The sequence below is a fragment of the Myxine glutinosa genome, chromosome 3 (genome assembly GCF_964187855.1).
Source record: "Myxine glutinosa chromosome 3, kmMyxGlut1.1, whole genome shotgun sequence".
Taxonomy (NCBI): Eukaryota; Metazoa; Chordata; class Myxini; order Myxiniformes; family Myxinidae; genus Myxine; species Myxine glutinosa.
The window spans coordinates 23494627-23512102 of record NC_136263.1 but is presented as its reverse complement, the minus strand read 5'-3'; the positions used below and the strand labels follow the sequence as shown (position 1 = coordinate 23512102).

General features: G+C 45.2%; 1 protein-coding gene across 4 annotated transcripts in view; it reads left to right on the top strand.

The window, feature by feature from the left end:
- The window catches only part of LOC137418548 (monocarboxylate transporter 12-like), a 102178-nt gene that overhangs the window by 62162 nt on the left and 22540 nt on the right, over positions 1–17476 (top strand). For all 4 annotated transcript variants that reach the window (XM_078773767.1, XM_078773768.1, XM_078773769.1 and 1 more), the window contains one exon: positions 16120–16223. In XM_078773767.1, the coding sequence (XP_078629893.1) occupies positions 16120–16223 (104 nt within the window). The remainder of the gene's footprint in view (positions 1–16119; positions 16224–17476) is intronic.

Genomic DNA, 17476 nt, shown 5'->3' with positions numbered 1-17476 from the left:
TCCCCTCGGGGTACTTAGCCTTTGATCTCTGGCGTGGCGACAAGGTTACCGTAATCCCAATGCCCTCTCGGCCAATCCATATGTGTGATAATTGAAGATCAGAGGTTTCCCCTAAAGCTGCCGCAACCATGTCTAAATAATAATCATCGCTCCCAGTCGCGTCATAACATGCGGTGCAATGCGGCGGGTTGTATTTCAATTTTGTGGCTATGTGGTGTTCTTCTAGCCAATCACGAATTTCTTGCGTTTGCGCGCCAATCGTGTCGATCACATGAGTCCATGTTGCTAAAGCCCCTTCCTCCAACCGCCACCAATACACGGTGGGGCTGGCGCGCTGCAATGCCATCATTAACAAATCACGGTTCGATTCTCTGACGTCGATGTATACACCTTCCTTGGTGCACGCAATGTCACAACCTAATCGACACAGCAAATCCCGTCCTAGTAAATTAGTTGGGGCAGTAGTGGTCATGAGAAATGCATGCTTAGCTTCTAGCGGTCCGAACATTACTCGGGCCTCTTTTGATACGGGGAGAGTTTCTAATTTTCCTGAAACACCCTGGATTTGGACGCTTTTGTGTGTCGGTTTCAAAGTAGGTAGTTGTCCCTTATTGATACAACTGCGAGTCGCACCGGTATCCACTAAGAATTTTAGTGGTTGTCCATTTACATCTAACGTCAAGGTCGGTTCCTCATCTGGGGTCATTGTTATCAATGGACATTCCTTTGGCGGCCCGCATTCGTCCCGTCAATAGGCGTTTCCATATGACGGCCCTTGCTGTCCCTGGGGTCCTCGTGGTCCCCTTGGATAATTTGGACAATCCCGTCTCCAGTGGCCCATCTGTCCACATTCAAAGCATGCCCCTCTCCCTGGGGGTCCCTGTCCTGGACCCCCCTGTTGGTTTGGCCTTCGCCCCCCTTTGTAGGGAGGTGGGCGCCCTTGCCCTCCCCTCGGCATTTGTTGGACTGGGGCACAAGGCCCGTATGGCATGCCCGAATTGGGGGTAACCCATGGGGTGGGGCCCATATTGGAGGGTCCCCATTGCGGTGCCCATCCTGGCATGGGTGTTTGTGGTGGCCAATAGGCCGGCGGGGGACCTAGCACAGAACATGGTGGAGCAGCCCACTGGGGTTGTTGGGGTTGTCTCCACGTCTGATTCCCTGGCCCACTAGGCCCTTGTGGTTCCCGGGGTACTTGCATCATAGCTGCCTGCAGTGCCGGACCGAGTGTCTCGTCATCACTTGACCCACTCTCACTGTCACTTCCCATTATTTTTGCCCCCTTTTGTTTCTTCTTGCTCCCCATTGTTCTTGTTGTTTGTTGCTGGGCCAATTTTTCCCTTACTAACATCTGCAACATTTCTTCTTTAATTTCCTTTTTTTCCTCCGAAGAGGAGCCCGGACATTGTTCGAGTTTTGTACATAATTCATTGGTCCCCATTCCTTTCCAACCGAAAAGGACGGCATGCACTTGTTTTTTTAATGCGGGCCGAAGCCCTTCTACTAGGTAATTGTTCACCAGGGGAGCGGGTAGGTCCTCGACTTGGATTAATCCTAACCCGCCCCATCGAGCTATCGCTTTTTCTATTCTCTCTCGATAGTCGCCGATAGTCTCTCCTGCTTTTTGTTTTATGTTGCCAATTTTTCCCCAATCTGGCCCTCCAGGTGGCGCGAGCGCATTGCCAATGTTGGTCAGGAGATGATTTTTCAAAATGACCCAATCGTTTCCGGTCATGGGTGGATTCCGAGCCATGGGGTCATCTATTGGCCATAATGAAAGGGTTTTAGCCTTTACCCATACCTTTGGTGGCAATATAGATGCTCCCAAATGACAAATATCTCTCCAATCCGGGGCATCCTCTGTAATCCAGTGACGGAGCAATATTACTATATCCAAAGGTTGGTCGATCAACATTTCCTGAACCCTCTTTTGCATGGCCGTTAAATCAGATTCTTTCCAAGGCACACGTTCCCTTACTGCCACGCCGTTTGCGTCTATTCCCACGCATCGCATGGGGAACACTCCCTTTGTTTCTATCGCACGTTGCACTGGTGCCCGATACTCCACTAGTGAAGGGTAAACTTTCTGACCTGGACCAATCGGGGGTGGAAACCCCGGGGTGTCTGTGCCGCTATCTCCATCGTCCTCGACTTGAGGGGCTGATGGTTGTGGGGTCTTATGAACTCTAGGGGGTCTCCCATTTGTTTCCCTTATAGTGCCCTGGTGTCGGGTACGTGCCTTAGATCCTGGGACTGGACCATGGGGGGAATAGGAAACAGGGATTTCATCTTCCTCATCCTGTTCCTTCTCATCGGAATTAATCCGGGCTACCATTAGCCTCTGACTTGTCTGTGCTGCGAGCGCCTTCATCTGTTTATCCTGTTTCTTCCGACCCTGTTTGCGCTCATCCTGGTATTTGCCCAACTCTCCTCGCAAACTCGCTTGTCTGGAGGCTGCCTGTCTCTTCAAGGCCTCCACCTTCCACCAACTATAGACCTTCCATGAATCAGGTGGGAGTCTCTTCTTCTTCTTTTCTAGGGCATCTAAAGCCCCATATAATACATCCAACCTGTCTATTGCAAATGACCCTTCCTCTGGCCAAGGCGTATTCAACCCTTTGGTCAATACAGCCCATTACATGCCTTGCTCGGTTGCAAAGCAGCATACCCATAATCTCTTTTCATGTAAAACGCTGGAGTGTTCTTCAACGGCTCTCCCTCCTTTCCTTTCCTATTACCCATTCTTCCTACCTTCTTGGGTTAATCCCTCCTGGTAGTCCTAAGATCGGGTCGCCCCCCGATCCCTAGCCTTAAACGCAGTTCTCACGCCGGAGTAACTTAACACCTATTATTATCTATCACCCACATATGGGTCTACCTGCTTCCCACGCAGGAAGCTTACCTGAGGGGTATCCCTCCTTATCTCGCGCGCCCTGTATAATCGATTCGTTACCCACTGCTGCTCTGGTTTAAACTAAATATGGTTCGGAATACAAGCCAGGTAGTACAGCCGACAGAGGTCCACACGTCCAAAGCAAGGCAGGAGGCTTCAATTTCGATGTGCAAAAATGCTTACCCAAATTTGATGCCGGCAGGCCTCCTTCCCGACCTGGAACGTGAGGGTCCACCTCGTCTGCACACCTGGATGATCCCACTTCTGACACCAAAATTGTCGGTCAAAGACCTCAAATGAAGGAAGAAGAAGAAGAATCAGAGCAACAATGTTTAATAAAATCGATTACAAACACACAGTGTGGAGCAAGGCTCGAGAATGCACCGCCTAACACGCAGCGGGCAATTCCTCAAGACACTCGCTGAAAAATAAGCAAAAAGGCATTTCATATATAGCAAAATATCAGACAAGAATCTGCGCTAAAGACAAAGCAAACCTGGGCCATAAAGACCCACCTTCCCTCGTCCCTTCCTGAAGAAGGCCAAACTTAGACAAAAAGATGTAAGCATAGGATAGGCTGAGCCTTTTTGGCTCTTTATCTAAACATATCAGACCCGAGCGCAGGCCGAAGAAAATATTCTCATACACTAGGCTAAATGGTAGATGAATGATTGGATACACATGCTGAATACAATAACACTCAAGGATATGTAATGTCTATATTTCTCCCGAGGTTGGTTACGTCCTTGATTTAGGAGACATACTGGAAACTACAAAGATATATAATTAATTATTCCCTTCGTGAAGATGGCGTTTGGCAACATGTTTTCCCTGTACGTGGGTCGCGAGCATTTTATCTACTGTCTGGCACATACATTCAAGGACTTGTTTACTGGGCTAAGGATCCACCCTGCACCTCGAGCCTCGAAACCACATTTTGTCCACTCGCCTCTGCCTGCAGCTGAGTTCAAATCAGTTTTCAGAAGCACGATATATAATTTCAGATGTTATGATCAATTGAGTCATGGGGTTTAAACCCTAATGGCTAACATATGCACCAAGTGAGAGTACTGACCGTAAAGCCTTCTTTACTGAAGTGATAAACCATTTAAATTTGTTTGACCCAAATCAGTGCATATGCATGGGGGGAGATTTCAATTGTATGCTAGAGCCCAAAATAGACAGAAATTCACCGGAACCACATCCCGAGTCCCATGGTGACCTCTCCCAGTTTCTTTCAGGTGGGGCTTTTTTGGATGTATGGCGATTGATGCACCCAAATGACTGGCAGTTTACATGGTATCGATGCTCCAATGGCCAAGTATCCTTAGCGAGGCTTGACCGCTGGTACATCACCCCACGATTAAGGAATATTGTAACCTCCTCAACTATTACCCCTTCCATCTTCTCTGACCACCACATGGTCACGATGGGCCTATCTTTCCCTCAATTCAAACGGAGGAGCGCCTATTGGAAATTCAATACAAGTCTTTTGGATGATACCCTGTTTAAGGAAGCCTTTCGCATCCTATGGATAGCTATAGTTGGAAAAAAGCCCCTCTTTGCTTCCACTAACCTTTGGTGGGATAATATGAAAACTCATATACGACTGTTTTGTCAACAGTTTAATTCCCACATCACTCATGAAAGTCAAATCACATTGGCACGGTTGGAAACCGAAATTCTAAAACTGCAAAACAAAATGGCAGAGCAAGAAAATGAGACAAATTATAAATTGCTCCTTGAAAAAAGGACCCAACTCTGGGAACTATTACAGGAGAAGGCTGCAGGACTACTAGTTAGACTGAGAGTAAAAAGCATTAAAGTATCGGATAGTCCTAGCAAAGCCTTCTTTCATTTAGAAGCTGAAACGAAGCCTCCCCGGCTTATTTTATCAGTTAAGGACCCCAGTGGGAATGAAATTACAAGTTCTGATGGGGTAAAAATCACTATTAGAAAGTATTATTCTGAACTATTTGCTAAAAAAGATATATATGAGGATAAAATAAAATGTTTTACCTCCCATCTCCCAACCCTAACTGAGACTCAACGCCTGGAGCTGGATGTGCCTTTAAGCCTTGATGAGTTACAGCGTGCCCTGGTTGGAATGGAATCTGGAAAGGCTCCGGGAATTGATGGCCTGCCAGCTGAGTTTTACATGGAATTTTGGGACATTTTGGGCCCGGAACTATTGATTGTATTCCAAGAATCCTTGCGAAAAGGTGTAATGCCACTAAGTCTAAGGAGAGCAGTGGCGAGTCTTCTCCCAAAGTCAGGAGATCTCCGGCGGATGGAGAATTGGAGACTGGTTTCAATAATGTGCACTGACTATAAAATGTTTTCGAAAGCAATGGCAAATCGTTTGAAAAAAGTCATTGGTGATCTGGTTTTACCTGATCAGACATTCTGCATCCCCAGTCGTTCGATTTACGACAACATTTTTTTCGTGCGGGATTTAATGTATGCTCGCCATGACCAAAATGATTTTGGAATATGTTTTCTAGACTTTGAAAAAGCCTTTGACAGCATTGACCATGTTTTCTTGTGCCATGTTCTTGAAGCATGTGGATTTGGGGTAATTTTCAGGGCCTTTATAACTCTATTGTACACTGACATCTCCAGTGTAATTAAGGTGAACAATGAACTGGTTCCCCCCATAAAGGTTCAGAGGGGGGTACGGCAGGGTTGCCCAGTCTCAGGTTTGCTTTTTGCGTTAGCAATGGAGCCATTACTCTGCACACTGAGAAAGAATATCTCTGGCCTGACCTGTTTTCCTGGAAGCCCACCAAATGACTATATCGGCCTATGCAGATGATGTTTGCGTCATTATAAAAAACCACCAAGACATTGTTGCTCTTGTAAAGTCCTTAAGAACCTTTTTCATGGCTTCATCTCTGAAGGTTAATTGGACGAAAAGCAAAGCTCTTTGGGTGCCATACCTTAATAGTTGCCTACCTGTCTCAACACATCTGCCTGCTCTTCCAGAAAACTTAGAGTGGAAAGCAGATGGTGTTGATTACCTTGGTGTGTCCCTGGGCTCTACACAATTTGAGAAAAGGAATTGGGAAGGTGTGACTGGAGAAATAGACAGGAGGCTGAACCTGTGGAAAAGAACCCTGCTGCACCTCTCATTTAAGGGCCGAGTCTTAGTGGCAAACAACTTGGTTGCTACAACGTTGTGGCATCGCTTTATTTGCCTGCAACCACCAGAAGTGCTGCTGGACAGGATACAGGCCAAACTTGTGGACTTTTTTTGGGGAGGCCATCATTGGCTGCGGCCAAGCGTAATATGCCATACTTCATCTGAAGGTGGTCAGAGCCTTGTTCACGTGAGATCCCGTCTCATGGCTTTTCGCCTGTGCTCCATTCAACGCCTCCTATTTGGTGAAAACCTGCCAAACCATGCCTTGGCTTGCCATATTTTACAGCAGGCGGGTAGACTCGGCTATGGTCTCGAAGTATTCCTGACTCACCTAAAGTACGTGAATACATCAACGCTCCCCATATTTTACCAGAGCCTTCTCAGTGCCTGGGAAAGACTTTCCGTGAGCCGTAAAGCGGACACTTACTCCCCAGGGATGTTCGAGGTTGAACCCCTGTTCTTCAATCCTCTCTTCCCTGATGTTCTCAAGAGTCGTCATTTGTGCCAACGCTTTATTGAGGCAGGCATAAACAAAGTATGGCACCTTCGGCCAAACTCCGGTGTCGGGTGGAGGAATGTGGAGGAAATTTCAACCTTGACGGCGATTCGGTCCAAGAGGACAATTGGAACGATTTTGAGGAAAGTTGTTCAAAAACGTCATCAGCTACAGAAACTTTGGACTTGGAATACTTTTGGACACCCCAACGAGTCCCCGTTTCCGAAACTGATTTTTGACTGCTTTCCCAAGGAACTTCCACCTGTTAGCACAGGGACAAGTGTATTGCACGCTGAGAGCAGCAAGAGCCTGTATAGGTGGTGGTTATCTCAAGTTCTTGGTATTCCTCCGCTAAATGGAGTAGCACGATGGAAGAGGCTACTCCCTGCCGGGCCCCCCAATGAACCCTGTATGGGAATCAATGTATTGTAAGCTGATTAACAAAAGAACAGGTGATGTTCAGTGGCGCCTTGCCCACTGGATCAGCCCATGCAATACATATGTATGGAATTTTGCCCCAATATCTGCATGTTGCCCCTTTTGTTCTGTAAATGAGGATGTTTTTCATTTTTTTATTGGTTGTGAAAGACTTTTTCCTTTATTTGAATGGTTAGACTTTGTGTCGTTCAAAATGAATTTCAGATATACTTTTCGATCCTTTATTTTTGGGCTCAAAAAGAGACGGCAACACAACAAAGAATATGAACTGTTGTGCTTTTTTGTAGCTACAGCAAAGCTTGCTACTTACCTGTCCAGAAAGGAGAAGCGGGATGGTAAACCTATTCATCAATGCAATGTCATGACGTTTTTCAATGCACTGTGTGCTGCAAGGCTAAAACATGAGTTTGAGTTTTCCAAGATCATGGGTGAAATTGATGGATTTGTAGAAAAATGGTGTTTGAAAAGTGTCTGTGAAGTCCGCCAAAACGAGTTGGTATTATTTTTCTCTTGATTGTTCATAATTTCTACACTTCGTAGTATTGCTGCAGAAGATTGCATTTGTTTTCGGTAAAATTTGAACTGATCAGCGCATGTATCTGTATTGTTTCCTCGCTTCATCGTTTTCTCTTGTTTTTGGCTTTGTTGATTTTATACACTGTACATCCATGCACTATATATTTTTTGGAATAAAAGGACGTCAAAAGTCAAAGTCTCTCTCTCTTTCTCTTTCTCTCTTTCTCTCTTGCTCTCTCTTTCTCTCTCTTTCTCTCTCTTTCTCTCTCTTTCTCTCTCTTTCTCTCTCTCCTCTCTCTCCTCTCTCGTTGTACTGTCATGGCGTCTGCTTGTGGAGGCCTGTGAGTGCTCTGTGTTGTTGCTCCATTCCCCCGTTTCCCCCCTCTGTGTCCTTGTGCCTGTTCGTGGAGTCTTCCTGGTGATTCCCATATACGTTGAGACGGGAGAGAGAGCCGGAGAGCACAGGGTGATCGCTGGTAAGGGTTCGCCGTTTTTGGGCGTCGCCCGATCGGTGTTTGCTCCTTCATCTTAAACCTCTATTTCCTTTTTTTCCTTTCGTTTATCTTTCCTTCAGTTTGTTTTGTTGCCTCCCTTTTCCGAAGTTAGGGAATCGGAGAGGTCTGATTACTTCCCATTCCCGGAGTTCGGGTAGGGAAGATTATATTATATAATCACCCTCCCCGAGTTGGGGAGGGGTTGTAAGTGCAGCTGTTCCAGCATGGCAGCTGCACTATCTCGATTTACGGCCTTTCAGAGCCTGACCCGTAAGCACGGGTTCTTTTGTGTACCTCCGGAACGTGAGGTTAGTGTCGAGGACGTTGTCCTTGCAACCGGTCGTGTTGTCGGGATCGACAAGGTTGTTGTCGCTTCGCGGATGAACAAGCGGCTCGTTATTTTTTTGACCGACGTGGATTGTGTCCCACAAATTGTCGAACAGGGTTTGACAATCGATCCAGATTTATTTGTTATGATTTCCCCACTAGATAGCCCAGCGATAAAAGTCGTGATATCCAATTGCCCCCCATTTGTATCCGACAATGTACTAATTAAAGAGTTGTCCCGATACGGTACCATCGTGTCTCGTATTTCCATGATTCCCTTCGGGTCACGAAACAACGATTTAAGGCACGTGGTTTCATTCCGGCGGCAAGTGTTTATGATTTTTAAAAATTCCCAGAAGGATTTAAACCTTATAATAAAATTAAAACATCAACAGAACGAATATACAGTGTACGTGTCCACCAACGTTCTAAAATGTTTTGGCTGCGGACAATTTGGGCATGTTAAGCATGACTGCCCCCGAAAAGAGAATTCTTCACAAGTACAACCTCCCCTCCGAACCGGGAATAAGCAACCCCCCCACCATCCCACCACCGATCCAATCCCTTCCATCACCGCCCCAAACCCTTCCATCACCGACCCAAGCCTTCCCACCGCCGACCCAAACCCTCCCTTCACCGACCCAAGCCTTCCCGCCGCCGACCCAAGCCCTCCCACCACCGACCCGAACCTTCCCACCATCGACCCAAGCCTTACCACCACTGATCCCAATCTGTCTACCACCGACCCAAGCACTCCTACCACCGATCCAAACCCCCCCCGCCGTACCCCCTTCCCCTCCCCTTGAAACAGGGGCCCCTCCCTCTACTGAAGGATCTAATTGCAGCCATCTCCTGTCAACGATAGACCTCACCCCCCAGGCGACATCGTCCAATCACAGCTTGTTGCCTGCTATAACTGATCCTACCTCTCTCGCCGTGGTAGCCGATGGAAATCCCCTCCCGATGATCACGTCCTCCCTCACCCCCCTCCCCCCAAACCCTTGCAATCTCTTCCCACTAACCAGGACGAGTTTCAATTCGTCTGCCCAAAAGGAAAAGACATCTGCAAACAACAGATGAAAACGTGTCATCTCTTTAAAAAACCTACAACTGAAAACCGACAGCCCCTCCTCTCTGCCCTAGATTTGTCCCTCGTCACAGAAAATCGTTTCTCGGTATTGGAGGACATAGATGTGGATGAATCCTCGCCCTTGTCTACTGACCTAGAAACTGATATGGTTGAACCGCAAAAATTAGTACCCCCCCCCCCTCCCCCCCTCCCCTGAAGATGGCTCATTTCTCTCCCTCCCCATCCCCTCCCTCTATGGACTATGCCCCATCCGATAACGTGGAGGGATGTGATGATGGTGAGGAGATAAATGATGAAAACCAGTGTGACACACCATCTGAGCCATCTGATATAGATGACTCTGGTAGTGAATGTGGTAGCCTTAAGGAAGAAGAAACCCCTCCAATCCCTCCCTCCGAGATAAAAAGGTTTCTTAAGAACACATTCCGAAAAAGGAATGTTGTTATAGAAACCTTTTTTCCGGAGCTACCTGATTTTATACATTCCGCTAGATTGATGGTAAAACGGCCCCACGTTTTTAATTTCAATTCCTCCCAACGTCACCGTTTAAAGAAGTGGTTGCAAAAAGCTAAGAATGAACTGCTATCAAAAAATTGAGTGGTGGTCACTCCTCCTTATAGCTGTAATGAGTTTTTCCATTTGTAGCTTGAATATTAACGGAGGATGTAGCTCTGTCCGTAAAGTTCAAGTAAGGGATTTTTTATTACAGAAGAAAGTTGACATTGCCCTCTTACAAGAGACCCATGCCAACGACTGCTGTGTCGCAGAGTGGTGTAGGCTCTTCCCCGGCCTGTCCTTCTTTAGTAACGGTGACTCCCGCAAAGGCGGTGTCACAATAATTCTTAGCCCCTCCTTTTCGCCTTCATCGCTTAAATTCGACGAAATACACAAGGGATCCCTAGCATCCCTAGAATTCCACTACTGTGGAAAATTCTATACTATTTTTAATATCTATGCCCCAAGTACGCCTGTAGCTCGGCGAGTTTTTTTTAATGCCCTTGGGACACACCTAACGTCCCTCGACAGCCAAAACGCCCTAAAAAACCAAGACAATCATGTTTGTATTGGTGGAGATTTTAACTGCACCCTCCAACCCCAACTAGACAGGAACAGTGCAGAGCCCCATCCTGCCTCCACAATCCCTCTCACCAAATTTTAAAAACAAATGAATTTGACAGATATATGGCGGGTACAGCACCCATCAATCAGGCAATACACATGGTGTCGATGCATTCAGGGTAATATTGTACTTGCTCGCTTGGACAAGTTTTATATTAATCCTCCACTTGAACGCCTCGTTCTGTCATCCAAAATTTGCCCATCAGGATTCTCGGACCGCAGCGCAACATTTCTCAAAATTTCTGCCCCCTGCCCGAAACACAAGAGTGCTTTTTGGAAATTTAATAACAACTTACTTGATGATAGTACCTTTAAGGACATTTTTCCGGAAATTTGGAATATTCTAGTTGCCTCCCAAGGGAATTTCTCAAACCTCAGACAATGGTGGGATAATGCCAAAACGCACATCAGACTGTTCTGCCAACAATATCGTGCGTATGGTGTTCAAGAGGAAAGAAAAACCACAACCTTACTTGAAGATGAAATCCTGGAATTACAGGAACAGCTTCAGGGAACTGCAAGTGTGAGCTACCAGGGAATGAGGCAACAAATTCATGGAAAAACGGCCTTACTGAATTCCATATCCGAAAGGCGAGCACAAAATGCTTTATTGCGCCTGAAGATGAGGTACATACACGACCTTGATGCTCCAACCAAATTCTTCTTCAGCCTTAAAAGGGGGGCCTCTTCGTCAATGATTACACACTTGCTCCATGATGGGGAACTCCTTTATGAAGATGGCAGAATCAGGGAATGTGCACGGAAACATTTTAAACAACGGTTTATGCGGCATGACATTAACCAGGATGCAATATCGGAACTTGTTTCTAACCTTCCAACATTGGCGGAGGATCAGAAGCAGCAGTTGGAGGATCCTCTTAGGTTACCTGAGCTCACCGCTGCCTTGAAGGCCTTGGAACCTGATAAAGCCCCTGGACTGGATGGGCTGACTAGTGAATTTTTCCAGTTTTTTTGGGACGCCATTGGACCTCACCTACTGCGGGTATTGAATGAATGTTTAGAGGATGGACAACTGCCGTGGAGTTGCCGGAGAGCAGTCACCACCTTAATTCCTAAGAAAGCGGACACTCAACTTATAGAGAACTGGCGTCCTATTTCTGTTTTATGTACGGATTATAAAATTTTAGCCAAAGCCTTGTCTAATCGAATGAAACCTTTTATGAATGCACTAATAGGAGAACATCAATCCTTTTGTATTCCTGGACGTACTATTTTTAATAATATCTTTCTTATCCGTGATACCATTCGGTTTTGTAACAATTTTAATATGAATGTTGGTCTGTTTTTCATTGACCAAGGAAAAGCCTTTGACTGTGTTGACCACATGTACCTTTTTAGAGTTTTAGAGAATTTTGGGTTTGGACCTATTTTTATCTCGTACGTTAAACTTTTGTATTGTAATATATCCAGTGTTCTTTAAATTAATCAAGTATTGTGTAGCCCCATTGCTGTACAACGGGGAGTACGGCAAGGTTGCCCGCTATCTGGACTTTTATACTCTCTTGCCATCGAACCTCTTCTGCTCCAATTACGTACGCACATTTCTGGCTTCACTGGATCAATTCTTACCACACCGCTAAAAGTCTCTGCCTATGCAGATGATGTCTGTATTTATATAAAAAATAGTGCTGACGTCACTGCGGTGGCTCAGGCACTAAAGACATATTGTCAGGCTTGTTCAGGCCAGGTAAACTGGAAGAAGAGTGAAGCCCTTTGGATAGGACCTGGAGATTGCCCGCCAATTGTCCTACCAGGAGGAGTGAACTGGCAGAAAAGTGGCATTAAATACCTCGGTATTTTCCTAGGAGACAACACCTTTGAGCAGCAGAACTGGGTGGGATTACCGGACAAGGTAATGGCAAAACTGGCCCGCTGGAAAGGACTTCTTTCTCAACTTTCGTACCGCGGAAGAACTCTCGTCATTAACAATCTTGTCGCCTCTATGCTATGGCACAAGATGATATGCCTACAACCGCCCGGGAGCCTTCTTATTACACTGCAAAAGAGCATTGTCGACTTTTTCTGGAGTGGGAAACACTGGCTCCAACCCCCCGTGGCATACTTACCACTCACTGAAGGTGGCCAAGGTCTTATTGATATCCGCAGCCGGATTATGGTCTTCCGGCTTCATATCGTGCGCCAACTTGTATATGGAGATGAAGCCCTACTCTGGAGGCCTCTGGCTAACTGCATATTGCAGCTTACATGCAAGCTGGGTTACGACCGAGAACTTTTCTTGATGAACCCTCATCAAATCGATTCATCCTTGCTGCCCACCTTTTACCAAGGGGTGATGAACGCCTGGCAAGCCCTGTCCTTTTCCCGTGAAATGGCAACATACAACATGGAAATGTTGTTGAATGAGCCCCTATGCTACAACCCCTTCCTGGAAAACAGCTTGAATAATAGGGGACTCGTTCAACGTTTTGTTGATGCCAAGCTGCTGCGAGTGAAAGACCTCATGACAGAGTCTGGGAGCTGCCGGCTGAGTGCTGCCGCTGTGGCACAAAAAACCGGAATAAAATCTGTCAGGATCATCTCTCGGTTCCTTCAAGGGATATCCACAACGTATCGTAATACCTGCGAGGAACTTGGCCCTTCCCCCGAGGAAACAGCGGGTGACTTCCCCAAACTCCTAGTCTTCAGCCCGCCACTTAATCTGTCCCCTGGCCTGAACAGCCCTGATGATACTGCATTATCCCTTCCCGCCTTTCCAAAGAAAACTTTGTACAACGCGTACGTTAAAATTTTATACGCAAAAACATTTTCTGAGCACCCGAGGCTTCGATGGCGGGATGTTTTACCCCCAATACCCCCCAATTGCCCCAATTGGCGAAGTTTTTATCTCTTGCCTACTCCAAAGTATGTTGGAGATATTCAATGGAAACTTGTACACTGGATTTTACCTTATAATGTTTTACTGAACCGGTTTTCTACTGCTAACTCTAATCTATGCCCTTTCTGTGCATCCATTGAAACCCTACCGCATATATACCTTGAGTGTGAACGATTGCAACCTCTTTTTACATTCCTTCAGGAACGCTTTGTGAAGCTTGGTTCCCTCTTCAATCACAATGTTTTTATTTATGGTGGTTTAGGACCGTCTTCCCTTAGAAATGTGGTTTTAATGAATTTTTTAATTGGCCAGGCCAAGTTTGCAATTTACAAATCCAGGAAGAAAAAAATGGGAAACGCTTCTGACTCGTCATATGATGTACTGCTCACCTTTAAGGCTCTTGTAAATGCAAGACTAAAGCTAGAGTACCGGTTTTTTTAAATGAACAAGAATTTAACATGTTTTAAAGAAAAATGGGTTTTTAATGATGTCATATGCACACTTGATGATGATGATTTGATAATAACTTTTCCTTGAGACCATTTTATTGTGTTTTGTTTCTTCGTGACTGAACATAACTGATTTTTTGTACTCTTGTAATAAAAGGAAGAAACAGTCAGTCTCTCTCTCTCTCTCTCTCTCTCTCTCTCTCTCTCTCCTTCTCTTTCTCTTTCTCTTTCTCTTTCTCTTTCTCTTTCTCTTTCTCTTTCTCTCTCTCTCTCTCTCTCTCTCTCTCTCTCTCTCTCTCTCTCTCTTTTCTTCTCTTTCTTTCTCTTTTCTTTTCTCATTTGTTCATTCCCTTGCCGTTGTCGACCTGTTGCCCCACTGCTCCACTGTCAATAGGTTGCTGTTTTACCCCTTGTTCCCTCAAAGGGAACGCCGGAGGCATTATGTTTTTACACTACCGGTCAAAAGTTTTAGAACACCTCAATTTTTCCAGTTTTTCTTGAAATTTACGCAGTTTAATATCTCAATGTACTCTGAAATTAAGCATAGAACAAATAAACAATTGGAGATAAAAAAGAAATCATAGAATCATTGCAAAGAAATTTCAAAGAAAGCCAAGGTGTCAGTGAGTACAGTTTCCTACACCATCAAAAGGCATTTGGAAACTGGAGGAAACTCTGACAGGAAGAGGTCTGGCAGACCCAAAGCCACAACAGAATCAGAAGACAAGTTTATGAGAGTCAACAGCTTGTGTGATCGGCAGCTCACAGGACAACAGCTTCAAGCATAGCTTAACACTGGTCGAAGTAAGCAAGTCTCAGTTTAAACTGTGAAGAGAAGACTTTGAGCTGCAGGTTTGACAGGTCGAGTGGCAGTAAGAAAGCCATTGCTAAGATGGCAAAATAAGAGAAAGAGGCTTGCCTGGGCCATGAAGCACCGCCAGTGGACTACTCAAGACTGGAGGAAGGTCTTCTGGACCGATGAATCAAAATTTTAAATCTTTGGTTCATCACGCAGGGTTTTTGTATGCCGTCGAGTCGGCGAAAGGATGGTTCCTCAGTGTGTGACACCAACTGTCAAGCATGGAGGAGGAAGCGTGATGGTCTGGGGCTCTTTTGCTGGATCCAGAGTCGGCGACTTGCACAGAGTGACTGGCACCCTGAACCAAAAGGGCTACCACAGCATTTTGCAGCACCATGCAATACCCCCTGGTATACGCCTAGTTGGTCATGGGTTCATCCTACAGCAAGATAATGACCCTAAACACACGTCCAGGCTATGTCAAAACTACCTTCGAGGAAAAGAACAAGACAGTAGGCTTCAAATCATGGAATGGCCAGCACAGTCTCCAGACCTAAACCCCATCGAGCTGGTTTGGGATGAACTGGACAGAAGGGGGAAAGCAAAGCAACCTACAAGTACAACACATTTGTGGGAACTTCTGCAACAGTGTTGGGAAGAACTTCCCGAACAATATTTGATTTCCATTGTAGAAAGAATGCCACGAGTGTGTTCGGCGGTTATATCTGCAAAAGGTGGTGACTTTGTTGAGTCAAAAATTTAAATTAAATTTTGTTAAACAAAATGATTATATGATTTCTTTTTGATCTCCAATTGTTTATTTGTTATTTGCTTAATTTCAGAGTACATTGAGACATTAAACTGCGTAAATATCAATAAAAACCGGAAAAATTGAGGTGTTCTACAACTTTTGACCGGTAGTGTACGTCGCCGGTGGCATTATGTTTTTGGGTTGTCCATCCGTCTGTGATAAGTTTTTGTTGCCGCGTTAACTTAAGAACGGCTGAAGGGATCTCAGTCAAACATGGTACAAGTATGAATAATGATGCAAAGATGAACTCTTAATATTATGGGGTCACGAGGTCAAAGGTCAGAGGTCTCTGTAGGTAAAAATGCCGTTACCGAGCTAACCTGTGAACCAGTGATGGGATCTTGACCAAACTTGATATAACCATAAATTATGATGCAAAGATGAACTGATTAGTTTTCTACATCAAGCGGTCAAAGGTCATGTCATGTAAAAATGTGATACTTCAGAACAGCTGAATGGATTTCAATCAAACTTGGTACAAGTATTATAATGATGTAATAATGTGGGAGGATGCATATCGATTGACGACGCGATGTCGAAGAGTGCCGCTGTAGTTTTAAAATGGACCCACACCAAAACTTCAAAGCAGATTTTGATGTCTTGTGCTTCATCACTTCAATTAAAGCAGAATTCGAGTTTCTTGAGGATAAAGTAATCAGTTATGGTGTGTCCCTTTCTTTGCCATCAGGTCTCTTTCTGTGTTGTTGGTGGAGTTCAGTCATCACCTTGGCCACGACCTGGCAACAACTGCATGGGTCATCTCCATCAATGATTGTCTCACCATGTTGTGTGGTATGAAGCAATTTGTAAGATCGATTTCTCATGCTATGGCTTTGTATTGCGATATTGCTTTGATTTTTGACTTGACAATTACTGTGACAAGGAATTAATGGAGGAAGAGGCTATTTGACCCATCATCCCAGTGCTGCATCAACATTGCATTAACCCAAAGTATCAGTTTATCAACTCCATTTTGTCCGAGGTGTGAGAGGGGGAGGGTGAGGGGAGGAGTCAAGCTCCTGAAGACAATGGTACATCATGTGATCTTGCATGGTGCAATCTCTCCCCGAGGGAGCTGGTGTTTCTCTATTTTATGGAGGTATCATTAAACAAGTGTCTGTGGGTTTTTGTTGTTTACGGACAGTGGACAGTGGTAGAAAGCCATACGTAATCGTAATCAGGCATGCCTACTTCACCTACCATATAAAACACAATGTCACTTTGTGTGTTTGTCTGTCCCCCTTCATAAGGGTAGGTTTCAAAGGCCAATATTTTAACATGAATGTGTGTTCACTATGGTCTATTTTTTTAGGCTTAACCCAACTCGAAAAACATTTTCCATAAAAGAGTAATTATGTCTCTTCTATTGGAATTGTAGATGGTGGCTTGAAAACCGAACGTCAAGGGTGGTATACAGAAGCGTTTAAAAATAAAATCAATTAACACAAAGCGCAGGGAGGTGAAATCCGCTGCATGAAATGTGCAATGCACGCAGATTAAAACAAGTGTTAATTTATGTCCATAGGATGTGTAATAAATAAAGAAGATATAAGCACACCCGACACTAGGCCGAGGCTTCAGTTTTTGGCATGCTCACGTGGCTGTAAGGTCAAATCAACTGTTCCAACCCATCATTTCTGACGGGCTTTTTACTAACTATATAACATACACAAAGCATGACAAATGACTTATGTTATACTGTCATGTACTGTGTTTATCATTGGGTCAGGAATTGAACTTTTACGATTTATTTAGACTGAACGATTAATTTTTTTGCTTGTAGAATGCAAGCACAATCCACTTATTCAAATATGAGCAAAGTACCTGGCGTTTCTGGGTAACACAGTGTCACTTCATGGTGGGAATATTAAGAGGTGGGAGAGAGGAGGAGAGAGAAGAGGTTGTTGGGTATATGAGAGGGAGGGGTAGGGGTGAGAGAAAGGAGCGGGGGGAAGTGAAGGCAGCGTGAGCAGAGGGGAAGGGGAAGGGGAAGGGGAAGTGAGGGGAGAGAGGAGAAAGAGTGGTGGGGTAGAGAGAGGGGTAGG